General features: G+C 30.9%; 2 protein-coding genes across 5 annotated transcripts; both read right to left on the bottom strand.

The window, feature by feature from the left end:
• Positions 1-547: 547 nt before the first annotated feature.
• LOC11406935 (protein TRIGALACTOSYLDIACYLGLYCEROL 1, chloroplastic) lies at positions 548-4,191 on the bottom strand. Of its 3 annotated transcripts, XM_003597949.4 has the most exons (4): positions 3,982-4,190; positions 2,611-2,679; positions 1,793-1,863; positions 548-1,713 (listed from the first exon to the last, which is right to left on the bottom strand). In XM_003597949.4, exons 3-4 carry the CDS (start codon positions 1,837-1,839, stop codon positions 693-695), a joined length of 1,068 nt encoding a protein of 355 aa, XP_003597997.1. In that variant the 5' UTR covers positions 1,840-1,863; positions 2,611-2,679; positions 3,982-4,190; the 3' UTR covers positions 548-692. The 3 variants fall into 3 exon arrangements, with proteins under 3 accessions (XP_003597997.1, XP_024635888.1, XP_039688198.1); XM_024780120.2 differs by lacking the exon at positions 2,611-2,679 and having other exon boundaries at positions 3,982-4,191; XM_039832264.1 differs by lacking the exons at positions 2,611-2,679; positions 3,982-4,190 and adding an exon at positions 2,041-2,486.
• A 13,402-nt stretch (positions 4,192-17,593) lies between these two features.
• Positions 17,594-22,119, bottom strand: LOC11427223 (DNA replication complex GINS protein PSF1). Of its 2 annotated transcripts, none has more exons than XM_003597948.4 (8): positions 21,877-22,119; positions 21,456-21,524; positions 19,817-19,935; positions 19,344-19,411; positions 18,988-19,101; positions 18,745-18,907; positions 17,727-17,879; positions 17,594-17,641 (listed from the first exon to the last, which is right to left on the bottom strand). In XM_003597948.4, exons 3-8 carry the CDS (start codon positions 19,889-19,891, stop codon positions 17,615-17,617), a joined length of 600 nt encoding a protein of 199 aa, XP_003597996.1. In that variant the 5' UTR covers positions 19,892-19,935; positions 21,456-21,524; positions 21,877-22,119; the 3' UTR covers positions 17,594-17,614. The 2 variants fall into 2 exon arrangements, with proteins under 2 accessions (XP_003597996.1, XP_039687152.1); XM_039831218.1 differs by lacking the exon at positions 21,877-22,119 and adding an exon at positions 21,611-21,864 and having other exon boundaries at positions 21,456-21,502.
• Between the last annotated feature and the right edge of the window lie 464 nt (positions 22,120-22,583).

The raw sequence follows: 22,583 nt of genomic DNA, 5'->3' as shown, positions 1-22,583 counted from the left end.
GACTTTGAAATTTAAAAGACTTTGAGAAACAAAATAGAAACGTGAACATTGGGTTCAAATGATTGCTTTTATTTTTTAATTAATAACGAAAACTGTTCAACAGTATTTTATTTTTTTTTACAAGAAAAATTAAGATTAAGGGATGGTGATGCAATCTAAGACATGAAACATCTAGGATTAAAAAATTAAATTTATTTCTCTCTAAAGGCATAAAATAAGCTTGATAGCACAGGATCTACCACAAATTTACATCAACCAGAACAAATTAAAAATAATTTATTTTCAATCGGTTTTCAAATTGGGGGAAGTATGTTGAATTCGACGACTTTGAGCCAATATAGATAGATATAGATTTATGATAAAATAGTCTTAGTGTTTTTAGGGATAAAATAGATTTTTTTTTTTCAAGGGTAGGGATAAAATAGATTGTATACCACGATCTTGACACATTAATAATATTTTTTTCATTATTGATTTTTTCTTTATTTAGAATTAGATTGTTTAATTCACAAAATCCTTGTGATAATTATTATTTATAGCACATATATACTGGATGTCAATTCTTGTTTTTTATTCAAGTGATCTTTCTATGGAAAAAACAGGGTTGTACAACAAATGCAAAGTTTGAAATATTAAATTGGCAAACTCTTTTTATACATATGACCAAAATTTGCATACACATAATCAGTTGCTTAAACGCAATTCTTCAGCTGATCCCCAGCTCCTTGGAAGAAACAACAAGAAAGAGCAAAATCGGCAATGAAGATCCCAACAAGAGAAATCACAACAGCTGAAGTTGTTGATTCTCCAACACCTTTAGCACCTCCCATTGTTGTAACTCCCCAAGCACAGCTCACAATAGATATTATAGCACCAAAAGCCCCTGACTTGATCATTGCACTAATAATGTCCCATGCTCTGAGAGATCGTTGGGCCGAATCCAATATAATGTTAATGCTAATTCCATAAACACCATCGGCGAGTAGGGCACTAGATGCCAACCCTAATGTAAAACACAATAGGGTCAAAAGAGGTAAGGCAATACAAGAAGCAATCACTCTTGGTGTCACCAGATAATCAACAGGGTCTGATCCAAGAACTCTTAATGTGTCAATTTGTTCAGAAACCTGCATAGTTCCTAGTTCTGCTGCAAAAGCACTTCCAATGCGGCCGGCGACAACTATTGCTGTAACCACAGGACTTAGTTCCCTAGAGAAAGCCAGAGCTAAAACACCGCCTACAGATCTATTCAATCCTAACCTAGTGAACTCCCTCACAAATTGTATCGTGAAGGCCATCCCAACAAAGGCTGAGGTTAAAAGACATACTCCAACCGACTTTGGACCAACTCTTTCAAGTTGTTGAAGAGTATTCCTCCAATGAACTTTTCCCTTTAAAATCTTCATAATTACCTGCCCTGCTAGGATTAAAACTGACAATCCCCTCCATAGGTACCTTGGCGGTGACCAATTGCTGAGAAACATGGGTGATATAACATTAGGAGCATGGTTTGTGTTCATTTCGTCATCCATGGTAGAAGCAGTTGGGTGGCCATCATCTGTGTTAGGGAGCACAAACAATCTGTTTGGTTTAATTGTGATGGGAGAGTTATAAATATGAGGCCTCCTATTGAATTCACATTTCGAATCCAATTGAGAGAGATAAGGTGCACGGATTTTCACCAAACCACTCTTCGGATTTATACTTAAGTTTCTGCAATACGGTTACAGTCAATTAAGTATTGCTAAAGAAAACCAACGTTATAAAACCGAGGAATTAAGGGAGAACAAACCTGCAAGAGAAGCAGAATACAGGATGGCTATAAAATGCTGTTTGCATGGTCTGATCCTTGACTTACAGACTCTGTTTGAATTTAAAAGGCAGTCCAATTTAGTACATCAATCAGAGAAATATACAAAGCATGATAGACTGAAAGTATCAAATCTCTACAATCCGTATGTCACAATTTCAAAATCTAGAACAAATAAGATACGATTAAATAAACATATTATAAAAGTATAAAGGAAGTAGTAAGATTACCCTATGGATCCCGTGTTTAGGTCTGTGGCTGTTTCATGGAATTTTTCACCTCTGACATACAAAGAGATTAGACAACCTTCCTACATTCTTGACTATTTCATTTCTCTGTTTTGGGAAATAACTAAACCTCCCTCCTTGTAGTACTCTTCACTAATAAATATTCTTTTTCTATTGAAAATGGGGAAAGGGAGGTAGGTAGTAAGACTAGCCTCTGTTTTGGTTCTACGTCTTGACCTCCTAAATCATGTTTGTGTCAGTCAAAGGTGGTTTGACTGCATATTTGTTACGTTCGCTTCCAACCTCATATTTGTTAATTTTACAGTTCAAAGGGTTAAGCAATAACTAATCAGTAATCACAAAAGTAAACCACTAATTAATTAATAGGAAAAAAATGTAGTCTATGTCATCCACATTATATATAAATAGCTATTACAGTATTTCAAAGCCGAATAACACAAATACAATTAAAACAAAACCCATTTCCATCAAAACACCCAAACACAAACAGAATTCAAAACAAACAAATAAGTTTTAATTTAGAATGCAAAATTTTGTCGGTTTTCTACCAACCTGTGTGGGAAGTTAAATTTTTGATCTTGTGACAACACAATTCTTTCTTTCCCCACCTTCCTCCAAAAGCTATAAGAAGAACGAATAAATGATATCACAGGTTAGTTAGATAAGAGACTGGGTTGAGAAAATGTTATATAAAATAATATGCAATGCCACATTTTGCCACACTAAGATTCACACGACACTGTACCGAAACCTATTTTTACAAAAGCAAAAGGTAACAATATAGTTACTCATCAACTAATGGTATCACATTATAGAGTATCCTAGCAGCACTGTCACAAGGAGCTATGACAATTCATTCAGAACTGAAAACTGTAGGTAACAGAAGCAAGCAATCATGGATACAAAATAGTATGGTGTGGCCATTTTGTGGCTAGAAAAGGCATTATCCCATTCAAGCACAGACCCCGACAAACCGATTACACTGCTAAGGAAAAAAGGGTAGTAGAATACTTGCAAGCCAAAAGGAATGTGACTCGTGTCATAACCATTTACTTCTCTTGTAAGATTTGTGTTACTGTCATTATATTCGTAAAGCAATATTCTGTTGAATAATAAAAACAAACAAAAAACAGGTTGCCAGAATTCAAAGAAGCGCTTGAATAAAAAAGAATGACAAAATCACTTAAATATTAACTTTGTTTTTTAAATGCAAATAATATCACTATCAAATAATATTCGATAAAAAAGAATTACAAAGAGTCGATTCAAGGCAAAAACGCCATAGAACACCAGCCAAATGTATCCATGGTGATTTGGAAGATTCAAGTGTAAATTTCAAGTGATGTTGAAATTAACAAGTGTCAATGTTGAATTGTAGCTATACAATTTTCATCTTTGTTCAAAACTTTTCTTTTGAAAAATGCATCAATTTTCTTATGTTTGACCATTGTATCACTCTACAAAATGCACAATTCACACATCAACTACTAATAAAGCACGGAACTTCAAACCAATCAAATTAAACTAGGAAAATTCACACATCAATTGTAATTTCTAACTCTAACAGGAATTATTAATAACATCAATTACTAATAACCACCCCGTACAATACTTAGACAAGCAAAAACCAATAAAACATACACCACTAGGGCTTCCTTCCACTGATACAAAAATGAAGAAGCCACGTCAACTCCAAAACCCGTCGAATACAAGCAAAACCAAACCAACGATAGCAGCATAAAACTACACACCCAATTACCAAGTGCAAAATCTATCAATTACCAATTTTCCCCCAATTTTTTATTTCTAGGGTTCAAGCTTCCCCAAATTTTAAGAAAGCAACATGTTCCCCCAATTTATAATTTTGAAGCAAGCAACGTAGAATAATTATATTCGGTCATTTAAGCAAACAAACAAACAAACCTGAAGAGAATCAAGGGATGATGGAACTAGAAGAACTAAGGATGCGAATGAGAGAGTGAGAAGGGAGGGCTCCGGTGACTGAGAGGTGCCGACGACACTGAGACTGAGATAGGTCGACGGAGAACGAGATACGCGCCGGTGATGGATGAATCGGTGAAGAAGCAGTTAAAAGTGTGAGTGAGAGAACAGAACATACAAGGAGGGAAGGGGTATTCTAGTAGTTTCCTATATATAGATTTTTAATTTTAAACATAATAACACGTTGTGATCCTTAACTTAATCTTTATTATATATATTTGTGCTATTTTTTTTTCAAAAGTACACGTGTCATCCTCTAATTCTAAGGCGCATTAATTGTTTCACCATGTCATAAAAATGTACACGACAATCCTTATTTATTTCTTTAATTTCTTTAGTTGTTGTTTCCGGATTTGGGTTGTGTAGCAAGGCCAGACAATTGTTATTAATCATGTCTTTGATGATAATCATGTGTGATGTTGCAAGTGAATAATGTCCATATAGACATGATTAATAACAATAAAAAAAACTATACGTTATGACACGTTTATATTTTCAATTTAGTATAACTATTCTTTCTTTTCTCAATAATTTTACAAATTATATTAACCAATTTGATTTTATTACATTGCCACCTTTTATTATTTAAACCAATTATAATATCACATGTGTCGTCTCTATCTTTATCTTTATATAATACAAATGTCTTCTTTAAAATTTAAAGTACACATAACATGTTTATTTACTAAACAACGTTAATTGCTTTTAAGGAAATTACATACTAATATAAGATTTTTTTTTTGTGATATAAGAAAATGTTTGATTGTGCATAAAAAACATTGATAAGAAAAACCTTTTGTTTATATATACATTAGGAATTGTTTAATTGGACATAAAAGTCAGTGTTCTTTTTTTTTCTTCATTTTACGCATATGTAATAAATCAGTGCCACAAATTTTGGATCTATACGTAGTAGTGAGGCGATTAATTTTTTTCCTATAAATAACTATTCTACTTTCACCATTTCTCACATCATTTTGATATTCAATCAAACAATTCTAATTCTATCCAAAATTTTAGTTTTTCAGCTAATTTCTTTGTTTTCATATTTTTTTCCAGGTCAAGAAATTGTTCGCATTTGATTTTTTTCATGATGTATTAAATTGCAAGCTTTCATTCTCACTAGACATGGTGATGATGGATGCATCTTTACGTGTGTATTTTGTAATAATTTTTTATATTCTGATTTTTATTATTTTATTTATTTTTTAATTATCAATTATATATATAATTTTTAATTGATATATTTTAGATCGGTAAGTATGCATAAATTTTCAAACATTATGTTTAATTTGTATATTTTGACATTATGGGTTGATTAATCATTGATTTCATTTCATTTTCATATATTAATGATTGAAATTTATAGATATTTTTTTATATAATTTGATAGGTTTTTTTAAAGGGTATAATTTGTTAGGTTTGTAAAATGATAAATTATAATTTCAAGTTTATTATATTGTTATCTATGCATGTATGTAGCAAATGAGACATTTATGAAAATTGGAAAAACAACTCTAATATAAAATGGTGAATAATGAAAATTGAAAAAGACAACTCTAAATGCCAAGTTATTTTGCTTATTATATATCATATCTTTATAACAAAAGCCCCCAACACCAAGCTAATATTTTGACCGTAAATCTATTTTCTCTTTATATCCATTCCTTCTCATCTCTACCTTTTTAAGGCTTCTTATTTTGAATATGTTCTTCAAATTTTCTTATACCCATTTCTTTTATGTATAACCATCATATAATTAAAGAATATATCAATGTTAAAAATAGTATTTTTTTTCCATCATTGGAAGATTAGGAGGTGTTTCCACCTTAAATGCCACCATATTTTGATAGCATATAAATATTATTCATAAAGTTTGTGGTTTGATGAACCCTCAACCATCAAGATTAAATTATGAAAAAAAAGGTGCAAGTGAGATGGACTTTGTCATGTGTCATCATATTATTTATAAAAAAAGGTGCAAGTGAGATGAATCCTCAAATACATCAAATTCTTTTTTGTTTTAGAATTTGAGATGGACTTTGTCATGTGTCATCATATTATTTATAACTTTCAAGTGAAACTTCAATTCTCAGATGTGGGGAGATAACCTTCTTGCAAATATATAAAAATAAAAAATAAAAAATTGAAGAGTTCAAGATAAACTTTGCTTCCAATTTGGAAGTATGGTTAGTGAATAGGCATGCCTATGCTGAAGAATTTAGGTTTTGTAAAACTAGAAAAGAGAAGGACGGTGTGATCACATGCTTCACTTTACTCTCTTTTTTATCATATGAAATATATTATGGGCCATTTTATACGTTAGATTTCACTGTTAGGATTTGGCTTAAGCCTTATGACTTATACCTGGTTCCAACAGATCATGACTCATAAATAATTATTTTTCTTTGCAGTGATAATACATAAATGAGAAATAAGTTGTTTTCTAATATGTCTTACTTTGATAATTAATAATTTTTTGGTATTAACTCTTTGGTTCTATGAGGAAAGTATAGTCTGACCAACAATTGTTTTACTCATTGATTTAACTTTATATTTGAGCAACGACGGTTGATTTAGCCCAAAAAAAAAAAATACATTGTAGTTTATTATAATGTAATTTACTGTATTCAAATTTATAGTACAATTGTCTTATCATATCTATATTATATAAATTTGAGACCTTTTTTTCAAGTCCCTATATGGAAATGATTTTCTATTCTTTTGGTGTTGACATGTATCCCTTTATTTTTACAAGGAAAATGATATTTGTTACGGGAGATTTGCATACGAAAATTCACGGATGTTTAAAAACATGCAATTTCAACGTGCTGCAATTTACATTATGTTCTTGGATGTACTATGGATTTAATTTACAATGATACTAGTTAATATGGTTAACCTTAAAAAATGTTTATGATAATACATAAAATTTGGATCTTTGAATTTAACGTGTATATGGTTTGGGTCATGATAATAGATGTCCTAGGGCACTAGTTAAGGAAAAAAAATTAAAAGAAATATTTTTTAGACTTTTAATGAATTGAGTGTACAAGTTTTAATATAACATTATTATATTTGCTTTCTTAACCAGTACTCTGGAGACCCCGGTTAACATATCATATGTTTTATATATTATTGTCACAAATAAAGTGGATGTTATATTATAGATTATAATTATCAATTTTTGGTTTGGTGTGGCCTGATCATTAAAATTTTCGTTGGAATTCTAATGTTATTTTGTACCTGTACTGTTTGAGCGCATGGAGAGTAAGCATTAATAGGCTTCCGTGAAATTTCGTATAAAAAACACCCGTACTATATAGCAATCATCTTTTTACAAATACTATCACAATATTCACCCTCACAAAATGCTCTGACTACAATCATCCTCGTAAATTTGTATTTAATGTTCATGTTTATGTATAAGAAGAAGTTTTTCAAATTCAATTCTAATTCCAATATTTCAAATCAAATTTAAAATGCTTCTACTATTATTTTTGAAGAATTTAAATAGCTTTTAGTATTAGTTAATTGGACAAGATAATTCAAATAATATTATGGTTAATTGGAGAAGATATTACTTATGATGTATGTCTTTTTTATTTGACCCAAAAAAACAAGTTTTTGGAATTTAATAGGATTGAATGTATATTGCCGAAAAAAACGTTAGACCACTTGATTTTTTTTATCGGCCACAAAGCTATTTGTATCATTTACCAAAACAAAACAAAAAAATACTATTATATTTTGCTTAATAGCTAAGACATGAGGTAGAATTTGATTGTTTTACATAATTGTCCTAAAAAATTCATTATAAATTAGATCCATTGGCCAACACTTTATTCACACCACAACTTTATTTCGTTTCTTTTTCTTTGCGTCAATTTCGTGTCTCTCTATTAAATCAAAATGGCCCCAAAGATTGACTTGATCTCTGGTATATCCCCTTTCAAAGAAAGCTGAAATATCAGGGTTCGACGTTCGCCTTCATATATGTTGACTATAAATTTCTTTCTAATTTTAATCATAATTTTTTTTTGAAAATTATTGTATCATTTTATTTTCAATTACAACATCCATAAATTAAAGGAATAATTTTTTTGATTGCTTGATACATGTTGACTATAATTATTGTGTTTGAGACTCACAATTATCACAATATTTTGAGTGTAACTAACAAATTTTACATCTTTTTGCTATAAATTGTGCTTTTTAGTTTCAAGATTTTCATATAATTTCGAGATTCATGATAAAATTTTGAAAAACTTCCCAGTATTACTCTTTCATTTTATTCATTTTTTCTTCTAATTCTCATTTTTTTTTCATAGATCTAATTCTTAAAAATGGTTCGATTTTTGATATTTTTTTTAATTTAAAAAGCAGTTAAACGAACTTCTCTCTATTTTTCCTACGTTCAATTTATCTTGATCTTTATTCACCTGATCTTTAATTGTTTTAGAAGTGGATCTCAAACGACGAATCTGATGAAAGAATCAACATACAGTGTGAACTCAGAAGAAATTGGATTAAACACTTTGATTAGAATGAATGAGTTTTATTAGTTTTAAAGTGATGATTATTCTTTTGCACAACTATTCATGTAATTAGTTTTAGATATACAATTTGTGTTGTAAATGATATTTCACATTCCAAAATAGTGGTGTTTCTATAGATTAATGATTATGTTGTACTTTCAACTTTGATGTGCATCTACAAAAACATGTTGTAAGAATTGTCATATAAGATTCTAATATTGATAAGATCTTATTGAATATTATAGAAATTGGTTATGAGTGTGAATGAAAAATTTGAGTTGGACATCCATTATTATTGATTTATTTCTTCTATGATCAATGTATTTTATCTTTGTGTTTTTTTCTTCCTATTGTCTTCATTCTTTCTAACACATTGATGTTGCTTTTTTCTTTGCATAAATCCAATATACAAAACGAATATTGGTCTATACAAATAGTTGTTTGATGTGATATTAACAAACTTAATTATTCAATATTCACACAAAACCCTTATTAATTTTAAAAGGTAATGTGAATCACACTGTTTTGATTAAATTAATTTAAAATCATTATAGATTATCTTATACATTTATTGGAGAAAGGAAGGAGAATCACATGATTTTAATGCATTAATGATTAATAAAGCAATCAAGTAAGACAATTGGATTTAATACGTAAATGATAACTCTTAATCTAATGACAAATTAACATGTGTCATTTTTATGTTGTTGAGCCAATTATAATGCCTCATTTTAGTTTTATTACGTCATTTTTTTATTTTTAATTTGCTTCAAATAATATTTTACTTATACTATTAACTATGTACCACATGTTTCTTCAATAATTTCATTTGCATATTTCTCTTTCATGGAGTGTTGTAATAACATCTATGAAATCAATCCGTTGAAGGAATCATAGAGCATATTCGTTCAAATTGTTCGTAATTCGTTCGTGATGTCAATCGTGACACACCTGTTTACTTGAAAAATATTCAAATGAATACTGCTCCCAAAACAAAACAAAACAAAAATATACATATTATGAAATATGTTACCCTTTTGGATATCCCTACTACATGGGCTCTCATATCCTTAATCAACAGTAAATAGCATGCATTCCATCTCTGTGAGCATGCCTCATTTAATATGACAATGCAATGTAATGTGCAAGGGTTGGAGTCTGAATTCTAATTTGAATGATCTTATGAAATTCAAATTTCTTCTATCTATTTATTATAACACAAAAAAAAATCCTTATGTCTAATTAGAATGATTTCCTCATATCCAAATGACTTTGACTTTCATTTGTATTCATTGCTGCTAAATTATATAAGGCTGTAAACTACTATTAATTGGACTCTTATAACATTGTGGATCATCATTCAGATTTTAGATGTAGTCACATTTACTATTTATATACACCTCAAATATGGTAAACTCCGGTTGAGAAAACATATTTGAAACTAAAAAACAATGCATAAAATGCATGTTAAAAAATAAGGTCAAACATAGACATATCATGTTCAAAAAGGTTGGTTGGTGGTGGTTTCATATTGATCGATTTATGTTCGTTTATTTTTTAAGAAGAAAGAAAGAAAATTAAAAGGAAGAAATATGGTGAATTCTAGGATGAGGGTTCAATTAAGTCCCTCACCGATAGACCACTTTAAAGAGTAATTAAGAGCCAATAGATCAATCTATCTCACACATCTTACTATGCACTTTATGCACCACATCACAACATTCCTTTTTATTTTTATTTTTCCTCTCTTCTCTTCTGTCTTCCCGATCTCTACTTCAAACATCACATAGTCATTAATATAATAGACCAAAGTAAGACATACACAAACAGTGTAATCAAAACTCCAAGAGTGTCCTTCGAAAGAACATCATATGTTGAGGATAGAATTTCTTTCTAAATCAACAAAGTGAACATGAATCTTGGTGAAAATTTAGAGACTACTCTCATTTTTTTTTTTTAATGATAGCCAATGTGTTCCATTTTTTTCCAATAAATCTGATCCCTTTTGATGTCTCTGACCCGTTGGGTGAATCTTGAATTTTGTAAAAACAATAACAATTAAGAAAAATAATAATAATTGCAATTTCTTCTATCTAGGTTTGTGAAAACATGCAATAGGTTATTAGTTTTAATTTTTTGGTAGAAATTCTCAAAATAAATGTTGAAATAACACTATTAACATTTTTACGGTAAAGGTCTCAGAAGTTTGATTTTAGGAAATCTATTGATTTGAATCTAACAGTTTTACATGTAATTGGCGTTTTAACGAGATTTGAATCAAATCATATTAAAATAACTATGAAATTATCATGAAAGATGCACTTTTACAGCCTGTTTGGTTTGAGAGAGAGAAAGGGGAGGAGAGAAATAGTTAAGAAAGTGTCAATTTCGTTCGTTTAGAACACGAGAGAAACAGGTGCGAGAGACTAAACCAGCATGGGTCCCACACCTTTTTTCTTCTTCTCTAACTTGCGAAGAAAACAGAGAGAAAACTTCCTTAATTCATTTTTCCATTAATGCCCAGAATCATCTTGCCTTGGAATTTTCCTTTTTAGTGGCAAAAAAAAATTACATAATAAATCATCTTGCCTTTTTTTTTTAATCAATAAATCATCCTACGTTGTATCTGTGAAAGAAGTCCATAGAAGACAGAGGTTAAAAACAAACTGGATTTAATAATAACAATCTTTGATCGATTTATCAAAAACCTATATTAAGTTAAAACTGAAAATTTGTGTTTAGAGAAGGAGAAGTTAATACTAACAAAAAAATGATTGTGGCTGAGACGAAAGGAAATAACGTGTCTGTATAGCATGATGATCTTTGGGGTAACTATGGATGGATATTTATAAGTTGATTTAGTCAATTAAATTTAAAACTAAAAGTTATAATAAAAATATTTATCAATTCAAATTTATAATTTCTAAAATTACAAAAATAATCTAATATGTTACTTTTGATTAAAAAAAATAATCTAATAGGTTAAATTACTAGAAAATTTATTTAAGTTATTTAAAAAATTAAATAGATAGCTCTAAAAACGTTAAATTAATTTTTATATTAGGTTTTTCAATTAAGGGTATTTTAGTACATTTCAAAATAACCAACACTTCTTTCTTCTCTATCTTTTCTATCTGTCTCTTATACCAAACAACCTATCAAATCAACTCTATTTCTCACTTATTTCTCTCTTTTCAAACTCTCTCTTACCTATTTCCCTCTTCACGATTTTCTTCTAAGCCAAACACACCCTAGGCTCAACCGAGAGAAGGTTTGGGAGCAGAGAAGGCCTGAGAGGAAGAGGAGGAAGAAGATAGTTGTGATGTGGTGCATACAGTCTTTAAAGTGGAGATAGATGTGGTGCATAGTAAAATGTGTGAGATAGATGGATCTAACGGTTAGTAGTTACTCTTTAAAGTGGTCCACTGGTGAGGGACTTGATTGAACTCTCACCATAGAATCCACCAAGAAACGAATATGAAAAAGAAATTCGAACATGAGAGAAGATGAGGAAACAAGGTATTATGTGTTTTGTTCGCAAGAGTATATGGAATAATGGAAGTTGTTGGTAATATTATGAGTTTGTTGAAGAAGTTGGATAGTTCTGGGTAATTATTTTGCCAAAAAATTAGATTCAATTAAAAAAAATACCACAAAATTTTAAATGTCTAATGAACATATATTTTGTCAACTCAGTTTTCCATTATCACTTGCCACCAAAGACCGAAAGTAAATGAATTTAAAATAACAATGGTTGAATGAAAAGATTCACGTGGAAGAGAATGATATCCAAAAACTATATTTTAAGCAAACAAATTAAACAAATGACATCTAAAAATTAAAGAAAAAACAGTTCATCGTAAGTTTGTGACTTTTGAGAGATCCTACATCAAGTTTGATCATCATATTAGACTAAGAGAATAAACACAAGTGATTTTGACACCATATTTTCACCCTAAAAATTAAGGCATTAGATATATGGATGATGGAAACGAACAAAGAAAAACTGGTATGAAAGTGAACAACATGACCATTTCAAATGGTATGGAAGCGAATGACTTCCAGTGACCAAAATTCAAGATAAAAAATCAAACAAATTACATCCGAAATTTAACAAAATAGTTTGTCATATTTTTGGGACTTCCATGGGAACCTAAATTAGGTTGGATAGTCATATTAGACCAATAGCAACCCCACAAGTGCGATTGATATTAAATATTCACGCAAAGCCTGTAGGCACTAGGTATATGAGATATCACACTTATTTGTTGTTATTCGAAATATACTCTTGCATCCACTATGTAGAAAGTTAACTCATACTTGACACATTAAAATCATTTAATTAAGTATGCAACTATCTGCATTTCTAATTATGTGACATAATCATATAAAGTCAAACAGAGATGCAACAACATGTTCAAAAAGGTGAGTTGATGGTGATTTCATAAAGGGAGGTTTATGTACCTTTATTTCATGAGAATAGAGAACACAAATTAGAAGAAACACAGTGAATACGAAAAAGAAATTTGAACATGAGAGAAATAATAAAGAAAAAAAATGTAGTGTGTACTTTTTCTATGAGTATAGGAAATAAAGTTAGTTGTCGGTAATTTTATGAGTTTGTTGAAGGAGTAAGAGATTTCTTGGTAACTATTTTATCAAAAAATTATACTTAATTAAAAAAAATATCACATCATTTTAAAATGTTTACTAATTAGTAAACATTTCAAAATAATTACCCAGAAAAAAATGTTGATGTGTTATACTAAGTTGAAAAAATACATATTATAATATGTATTTTTTCAACTTAGTATAACACATCAACATTTTTTTCATTGTCACATGCCACCAAAGACCAAAATTGAAGGAATTTAAAATAATGGAGGTTGAATAAAAAATAGCATTAAAGAGACATCCAAAAACTAAATTTTTAGATAAAAAAAACCAAACAAATGACGTCCAAACATTACTAAAATAGTTCATCATAATGTTAAGACTTAGACTACAAAGGGAGGCTACATATGAAGCAGACACCGGATTGGATCATCATATCATATTAGGTTAAAGGCAATCACACATGTAAGATTGACACCACATCTTAACTTAAAATGTCAAATAAGCATAAACCATCTGCAGTTTTCTATTTTCAAATCCCGCCAAAGATCAAAATTGAATTTTTTTGAAATAATAGAGGTTGAATAAAAAAAATAGCACATCCAAGAAATAAAATTTAAGATATAAATTGACACCACTCTAATTCACCAATTTTTTTTAAGGCATTATGTATATGAGTCTTCTCACTTATATTTTTCCGACCATCTAATCTTGCATCCAATATAGAATATAAACTCACATGTGACACATTAGCATATCTCTCTGAAGTGTGGGACTCTCCGCATTTGTGATTTGTTGACATAGACAAGTAATATCATATTAGATCATTACATGGTAAAACATTTGGGTTGATGGTGGTTTCATGGATGAAGGTTTATGTTTCTTTCTCACAAGAAAGGAGAGAAAACAAATTATAAATAGATAGAAGATGAAAAAAGAATTTTAAGAAGAAAGAAATGATAAGGAAAAAAAAGGACGGTGAGCTCTATCTATGAAAATATAAAAAATAGAGTGAGTTGCTGATAATGTTACAATTTTGTTGATGGAGTTAGAGATTTTGAGGTAATTATTTTACCAAAAAAATTAGACTCAATAAAAGCACGTTGCATCTTTGAAATTTTTAACAAGCATGCATTCTGTCAACTCAACATAACACATCTACATTATATGGGTCATCTTATATGGTGTTAAAAATCCACTTTTCCATCCTATATAGAACTTTAAGTCACACTTGACAGATTAACATCTTTTAATCAAGTGTGTGACTCTCCATCCATGTCTGTAATTATGTGCGAAGCACATGTTCAAAAAGGTTAGTTGGTGTGGTTTCACGGAGGGAGATTTATGTTCCTTTCTTGCATGAGAAGAGATAAAGAAATTTAGAAGAAAAAAAAAGTATGAAAAAGTAATATTAACATTAGAGAAGATAAAGGAAAAAATAATTATTATGTGTTATATCCGTGGGAGTAGATAGAATAGTGCGAATTATCGGTATTTTTATGAGTTTGATGCATGAGTTAGAAATTTTTGAGTGATTATTTTACAAAAAAAATTATACTCATTTAAAAAAACATTACATAATCTTAAATGTCTAACAAGCATGTATTTTGTCAACTAAGCATAACATTTATGCAATTTTTCATTGTCACATGCACTAAACACAAAAAATAAAGGAATTTGAAATAATAAAGGTTGAATGAAAAAATTCGCAAAAAAGAGAATAACATTCAAAAATTAAATTTTAAGACAAAAATCAAACAAATGATATCCAAAAACTAAAAAAACAGTTCATCATAATGTTGTGACTTCTGGTGGATTCTACATTGAATTTGATCATCACATTAGACTAACAGATACCACAAAAGTGAGATTGACACCACATCTCCATCCCAAACCTTAAGACATTAGGTATATGAGTCATATCACTTATTTGTTGTTCAACGGTTACTCTTGCAGCCAATGCGAGACTTAACTCACATTTGACACATTAATATTTATTCCTTATGTACCAGACCCTCCGCATCTGTGGTACCTACCATCATGAACCAATGCCATTTCCCCCATAAAGTTGAATCGGGTTATGATATCATCGTCAGACCTTCTAGGGAATCAACATTAGTGTGGGTCGACTCATTGGACAAAGAGCAACCAAAAAAGTGTAAGAATTTGTTCAACTTCCATTGTTCTATTTAATGTTAGACCATAACCGACACTTGATAAATCACAAATATTCTCGCCCAAGTATGGATAAATTCTAGCCCGTGCTTGGCACGGGTCCACATACTAGTTTGATTCATTTGCATATGAATTTTTAAAGTTTAAATAAAAAATTCATATGCAAACATATGTAAATGACCATAAATTCGAAGATTGAAACACTAAGAAAATAAAGTTATAGATTTAAATTTGAATATCGAAAGGCTATAAGAAAATAAGGCTGTGGATTTTTTAAAAAAAAAAAAGATAAATGGAAAGCTTGAAAATTCATGTTTAAATGAATAAAAAAGACAAGAATACAATAAAAATAAGAGATGGAAAAGAAAATAAACACAAAATTTACGTGGAAACACTCAACAAATAAGAGGGAAAAAAACACATGACAAAACAAAATAATTTTCACCATTGAAAAAATTGGAAGAATTAGTAATTTCAGGGACGAAATTTCAAATAGCTTATATTTGCAGGGACAAAATACCTATTTAAGCCTTATTTTTTTAAAGAAACTAAAATAGATTAAAATACCGAAAAACTTAGTCTCTTAAACACAAAGAGTGCCAGAAGAGAACTAAGAAGATGAAGTATATGTTACACCAATTTTCCAAAACAAAGAAAGTTAGCACCAAAGCCACAACAAGCTTGTCAAAGAACACCAAAAAATTAAAACAAAAAGAAGCTAATTAGCCATTTCGCGCACAAAAGAGGATTAAGTCACCATGTGTGGTAATTAAAAGCAAAATAAACACTAGCAACATTGTATTTTGAAGAGGCATGAAATTGCCAAGTCCACATGTCATTAACATTATCTTGCAAAACAATTGTTAGTAAAAGCGCACAACATTCACTCCCCAGTTCCACGCCTCCCGCCCTCCTCCCAGCCTAGAGAAAACATGTTCGCCACAGTTGCCTATTTGTTATCTGAAAGATAAAAAAGATGACTAAATCTATCCTTCAAAATCTCTCCTTTTAACCAAGGATCCCACCAAAATAAAGTTCATACGCCATCCCCCACCTCAAGCCGTAAGTGATCGGTAAACCAACTTCCATCCCCCTCTCCAGTGCTCCTTTGAATGCTAAGCAAATTAGTCTATCACACCGACGTTGATCTCCCTCCATTGCCTATAGTTCCTCCTTCTTCACCATACCTCGCATCTAAGACTATATACCACAAACAATATTTTTCCTCCCTTAACCTCCAACACCATTTTCCAAGTAACGACATATTGAATTCCCTAATCCTCTTGACCCCCAAACCTCCCTCATCCTTTGAGACAAATGGTGTCCCAGTTTATCCAAGATATTTTCCTAGATTCCTCCCTTCCAAAAAAGAAAACAATTAAAAATAGATTCAAGGGAAGTAGTGATACCTACAAGAGTCTTGAAGAAGGAAAGAAAGTAGATCGAAAGAGAACACAAAACGGACTTCCGAAGAACTAAATGGCCACCCATAAATAAATTACGACTTTTTCATCCAAACAATCTAAAGATGAGATTTAGAGATGCGTCTACCTTTTAAATATGCAAAATGGTTAGATGGTTGAAGATTCTGTATTATTTTGACTAATTCTATTTGTTCGGTATTATTTTGTGTAGTATTTTTTTTTTGTTTTATTTTGTTCGGTATTTGTCGTTTTTTTTTTCAACAGAAAGAACTCTTTGCAAAACTTGTCTCCCATATTTTTTTTTATGATGATTTGTCTCCCATTCAAATTCTTTTATTGATTTTTTTTTTTCTAAGGAAAATTCTTTTATTGATAAAATGCTACTCTCTTTATAACCAATTATAAGATACACAAACATAAAAAAATAGACTTGTAGCTTTTTAAATGTTTTTAAAATGTATGTTCAGAGATTGTGATATATTAAATACACATACATTAAAAAGATAGATTTTTTGCTTGTTTGTAGAAGTGGTAAACCACTTGAAACTCATACAACTACGAGATCCGAATCCAAACTCAAATGAAGACATTCACGAGTACCAATGTCATTTCAACGATAAATTCACTTTTAAATGTTGAATCTTTTTCTTATAAATGAGACACAAACATCTACGAGTTTTTCTTTGACAATAACATCTATAAAAGTTCTATTATAATTAGGACTAGAGAAAATATTAAATACAACATATCAAGTTCAAAATTAGTCTTTTCATCTACATTTTCCCCAAGTAAAGGACTAACAGGTCAACCAGTGAGCTCCTCCATTAAGCCCTGCAGGGAGAAAATAAAATAGTTAAGTGGCATCTTTGACTATTTTGGAATACAAGTTATAAGTTATAAGCTACGAGATAATCACCCGTGAGATATATTTCTCAGCATCAGTTCGTTTCAGAAAATGCATGGAATGGCGGGCAAAATTGGGATTCTTATCATCACTAAGTACAATGCCTTCTCTTATGTCTTCAAGGACCCTTACTTGAATGTATGGATCTTTTGGCGGTACCATATCCTATCAAAAGCATATTTTGGGAATAAAAATTCATTAGTTTATTGTTAACTTGCAACAACTTCATTCCGCAACAAGGAACTGTGAAATAATAGTGAGCTCGAAGCAGCGTGAAAAATCATGGTCAGTACTATGTTTTGTTCCATAGTTAACTATGCCTTCGCGTGTTAAGCAACTAATTATTGCACTATTGTAAGGAGTTGGGTGCTCACAAATTGACATGTCTCCTCAATGAATGAATTGCTTCTAGGAAATTGACATGTGCCCTCGGCAAAATTGGTCTTATAACTAAATATATAGATATAGATAGTATATAGATGATGCAGAACACTGTTCCCCACCCTCAGATTTCTTACCAGTTATTCAATAACTGAAACCTAAAAGAAACACACATCCAGGACCTCAAACAACCAAGTCTAGTAGTTTTAAAATGATAAGATACATGCTTCTCAATCTGCAAGACTGTTGTTAATGGATCTCTCTACTAATTGATGTGAATTAAACTGTCCAGTAACAACTGAAGTTGCACCAAAATAAAAATCAACATGATGGTCCCATTTGTATAACTAGAATCATAAAAGTTTCTGACAAAAATGCTTAACATTCCTAAGTTGAATCAACATCAATCAAATTAATCAACTACGTAGAACACAAGGTTGAGATGCAACCACGTGGTTCCTTCAAAAATTATAAGCAGCCAAAGCTAAATTTACCAAGCAATGTTTGAATTGATTGCAGATTAAAGATCATGAAGACATAAATTGATACACGCATTTGTAACATAAGGCAATACCTTTCTCTTATGTGAAGGTACACATGTGCATGTGTGTGAGAGAGAAGGAAATGAGATGAGGGAGGGAGAGGTTACCACAGTCAGATCAACAAACACTTTTGACATATACGATTTCAATGCTGAAGAATGCTTCTTGAAATACTCTTCCTCTCTATGATCAAGCTTCTCTTCAATTTCTTTAGGAATCACAGGCCCTATCTTCCATAACAAGTTCCGTATAGTTTCTGCTCGATTATACCTATATGGATATATGTTCATAGTCAAAGAACAAAAACACAGGAACTACGCAGTAAGGTGGCATTTGAAAGTGATACTTACACATAGGCCGTTAGACAACGTTTATTTCGGACTATAGAAAATAGGTGGATGAGGGCTCCGTAGTGGTCAGCATTTCTAGCAGTTTGGACATCCAAACCTTCTTCCTGCATCTTCCTGTTTACACAACACGAAACTCATGCCTATATGGAAAAACATATAACAATGGAAAGGGATTTCTGAGTAAAATATGCAAAACACTGCAATGCCTTTAATTTAACTTTGCAATATGGCTTGACCAACACAGGTGCACATTCAACAAAACTCATGCCCATGTGAGATATCATATTCCAACAGAAAAAGGAAAAATAAGTGACACGCCAGGAAAAAGAGAATAAGGACATTATCTATACCATTACCTTATCAAGGACTGAAGGTCAAGGTGATGTTGGCTGCACTCTCCAACTACTTGCTCAAACAAGTCTTTCTACAAGATCATTGAAAAAAGTAGCAAGTAAAAGCAAGCACATATTCACAACAACATAAAGACTGGTTAATGAGTTTCTACGAGAGAGAGTATGGGAAAAAGGTCCGTGGTAGATAAATATCAAAAGTGACACGAGATAACACGTAGCAATATCATAAATAATTAACGATACCAAGATACCAATGGTATAGTGTGGGAACATCTTAAATTGGTTTTACACAAAAGTACCAAGTTTTCCTAAAACATAAAGAAAATTAAAATCACCAAAAATTAAACGTAAACATAAGGTTTACAATCAAATCAATCATGCAAATCATTTTCCTCAACACAAGCAAGTTCTAACATAAACCAACAATCAAAATATAATAATGAGCGTCTAACTGAAAAACGAAGATCTGGACTTACATTAAATGGTGTGAGCTGACCCTTTTCTCCACTTGCAAATTCTTTCACAAGTTGGCAAGCTTTTCTCCCAAACATGCTGAGTATCTTAATTGGACTATACACTCGATTACAAAGTTCCCCTAAGATTATGAAGATGAGATGAGAACTACACGGAGCAGATAGCGCTAAAAACTAGTACAACGGAAAAATGGATGTGCAAGCCGTAATTGCAAAAAATGAGGCCAAATGCAAGAAAGGCCTATAAACTAACAAAGGGAGGTTTCAAATTGGCAGGCTATTTCTCAGAAATTCAAATCAAACATCAAAATGGAATTCAATAAGCATTTAGGCTTTAGAAGCTGCAATAGTGAGACTGAATTAAACTCCTCAACAAAGTGTTGGCTTTATACATTTAGAGTCGCCAGTATGGTCAAGACCAACCTACTTGACCCAGCCCATATGGGTTAAGGCCAGAAGTTAAATCTAAAATCCAATAAAAGTTGAAAACCAGCAACACATAATGAATCATCACCGTAATGTTATTTTATCAAAAACGATCATTAAAAGATCTAGGAAAATTCAAAACAGAGGACTTTTATAACAATGTTCAGCACGAACATCATACAATGTTCACCACTTTTGGCACTCAAACCTTCATGAAAATATCAATAAAAAATAGAGACAGATTCCTAACACATCATACATCAAATCCGTGCTTTTACTTTGAATTAGTTGCGCACAGAATAGTGTATAAAATTGTAGACAAAAAGAGTTCTCACAGAAATTCCAAAAAAGAGCATGCAACTTTAGTATCTCATTTGAAGGCTCAAAACTCATCTAATCGGTATCAAATTTCATATACCATTTCCTGAACATGTTAGTAATTATATAGACTGCTCATAACAATTGTCCAGAGGCTGTTGACCTTCTACATAGAGTTCAAAAGGTCATGCATAGCAATGTCATGTTTCCTAGGTCCATGAATGTTGTTGTGTTCACAAGGATTTGTTTTGCCATCCAAAAAGGTCTAGCGGCGCAGTTTGTTGCCCGCTTGCCTTCTATTCAAGTGTAAATAATGGTTTATCAAAAAAAAAATTGTGAAGACCAACACAATTAGAGACACTAACAGAACGCAAACACAAACACGTCGACACAAGTAAAATTTGAGAAAATTGTATAATTGAATGTAACCACACATGTAGGTATCATGTCAACGTGGGACATGAAACACATCTTCAATCTAAAGTGTCGGTGCTAAACTTAAAAGAAGACATGTGGAACACATTCAAAGAGAACAATGAAAAACATTTACAACAGACAACACAATAGTCTTACAGCATCTCAAACATCTAGAACAAGCAAGTAACCAACATTATCTTTGTGTATTTTCATTTAGGTAGGAACAACTATGAAGAACATTTCTCAAACAGTTTACAAGAAATCTCTATTACAACTAGTAAATTAATACGAAAAAAGTGTATTATATGTCATCTATGTTAATATCTATCTAAACAACTATTACAGCGTTTCAAAGCCCAATAACTCAATACTATTAAAACAAAACCCATATACATCAAAACACACAAACAAATACAGAATTCAAAAGATGCAAATAAAGTTAATTTATTGGAATGCAAAATATTATCTGTTTTCTAACAACCTGTGTGAGAAGTTGAAGCTTTGATCTTGTAACAACAAAATTCTTTCCTTCCCCACCTTGTTCCAAAAGCTATAAAGGAATGAATAAATGGTAATGCAGGTTAGTCAGATAAGAGACTGGATTGAGAAAATGTTATATAAAATAACATACAATGCCACAAATGCTATGCTCTTTTGCCACACTAAGATTCACATGAAATTGCAGATAAACTTATTTTTGCAATAAAAATAAAAATAAAATTATTGAGTTACTCATCAGGTAATGGCATCATATTATAGAGCATCCTAGCAGCAAAAAGGAGACTATGACAATTTATTCAGAAATGAAAATTGTATGTAACAGCGCATGCAACAGTTTAAGAACAGTACATGTTTGAGAAAATTTGTCAAACAGTTAACATGCAATCTCTAAAAAGAGTAACCTGAGAGTGACGAAAGAGATGGAGAAAGTGAAATCAACTCCTCACGATCTCTTGTTTTGAAATTTCTTCTTCTATTTCCTTTCAATCTCTCTCTCTCTCTCTCTCTCTCTCTCGCGAGACATCCAAGATCTATGGATGTGAATGGAAAGAGAATAATACTAAGGGAGGGAAACCCCAAATTTTGGAAGAGGAGGGAAAATCAAAGGATGGATCAAATTCTCCCGCTTCACTACACCTCCTCTTTTCTTTTTTCTTAACCCATAAAATATCATAACAAAATCCATTTTATTAATTTAGGAATAAAGGACCACAAATGCATGTAAGTTTTTTTTAATTATTTTTTTCTTCTAATTTTCCACCTTTTCAATTTAAGGATCATTTTTACTAATGTGATTTATTCGTTTCAATTTTATATAAGCTAAAAATAAAATGTATTTGATTCAAATTTAGATTAAATATATTTGACTTTTTAATTATAAGAACGGAAGAAATCTATATAATATAAATTTAGGATCCATTTCATAGACTTTTATGGAAATGAATTACTATTGTTTTGGTGTTGCCAGATGTCCCTTTCTTTTTTACAAATGCTCTAACCTTATTGATTCTCACAAAATACTCTCACCACAATCATCCTCACATATTTGTATTTAATGTTCATGTATAAAAGGAAGTTTTACAATATTAAATTCTATTACTTGAATTTA

The sequence above is a fragment of the Medicago truncatula genome, chromosome 3, assembly GCF_003473485.1.
Source record: "Medicago truncatula cultivar Jemalong A17 chromosome 3, MtrunA17r5.0-ANR, whole genome shotgun sequence".
Lineage (NCBI taxonomy): Eukaryota > Viridiplantae > Streptophyta > Magnoliopsida > Fabales > Fabaceae > Medicago > Medicago truncatula.
The sequence above is the reverse complement of the archived record's forward strand: the minus strand, read 5'-3'. Positions and strand labels throughout refer to the sequence as shown.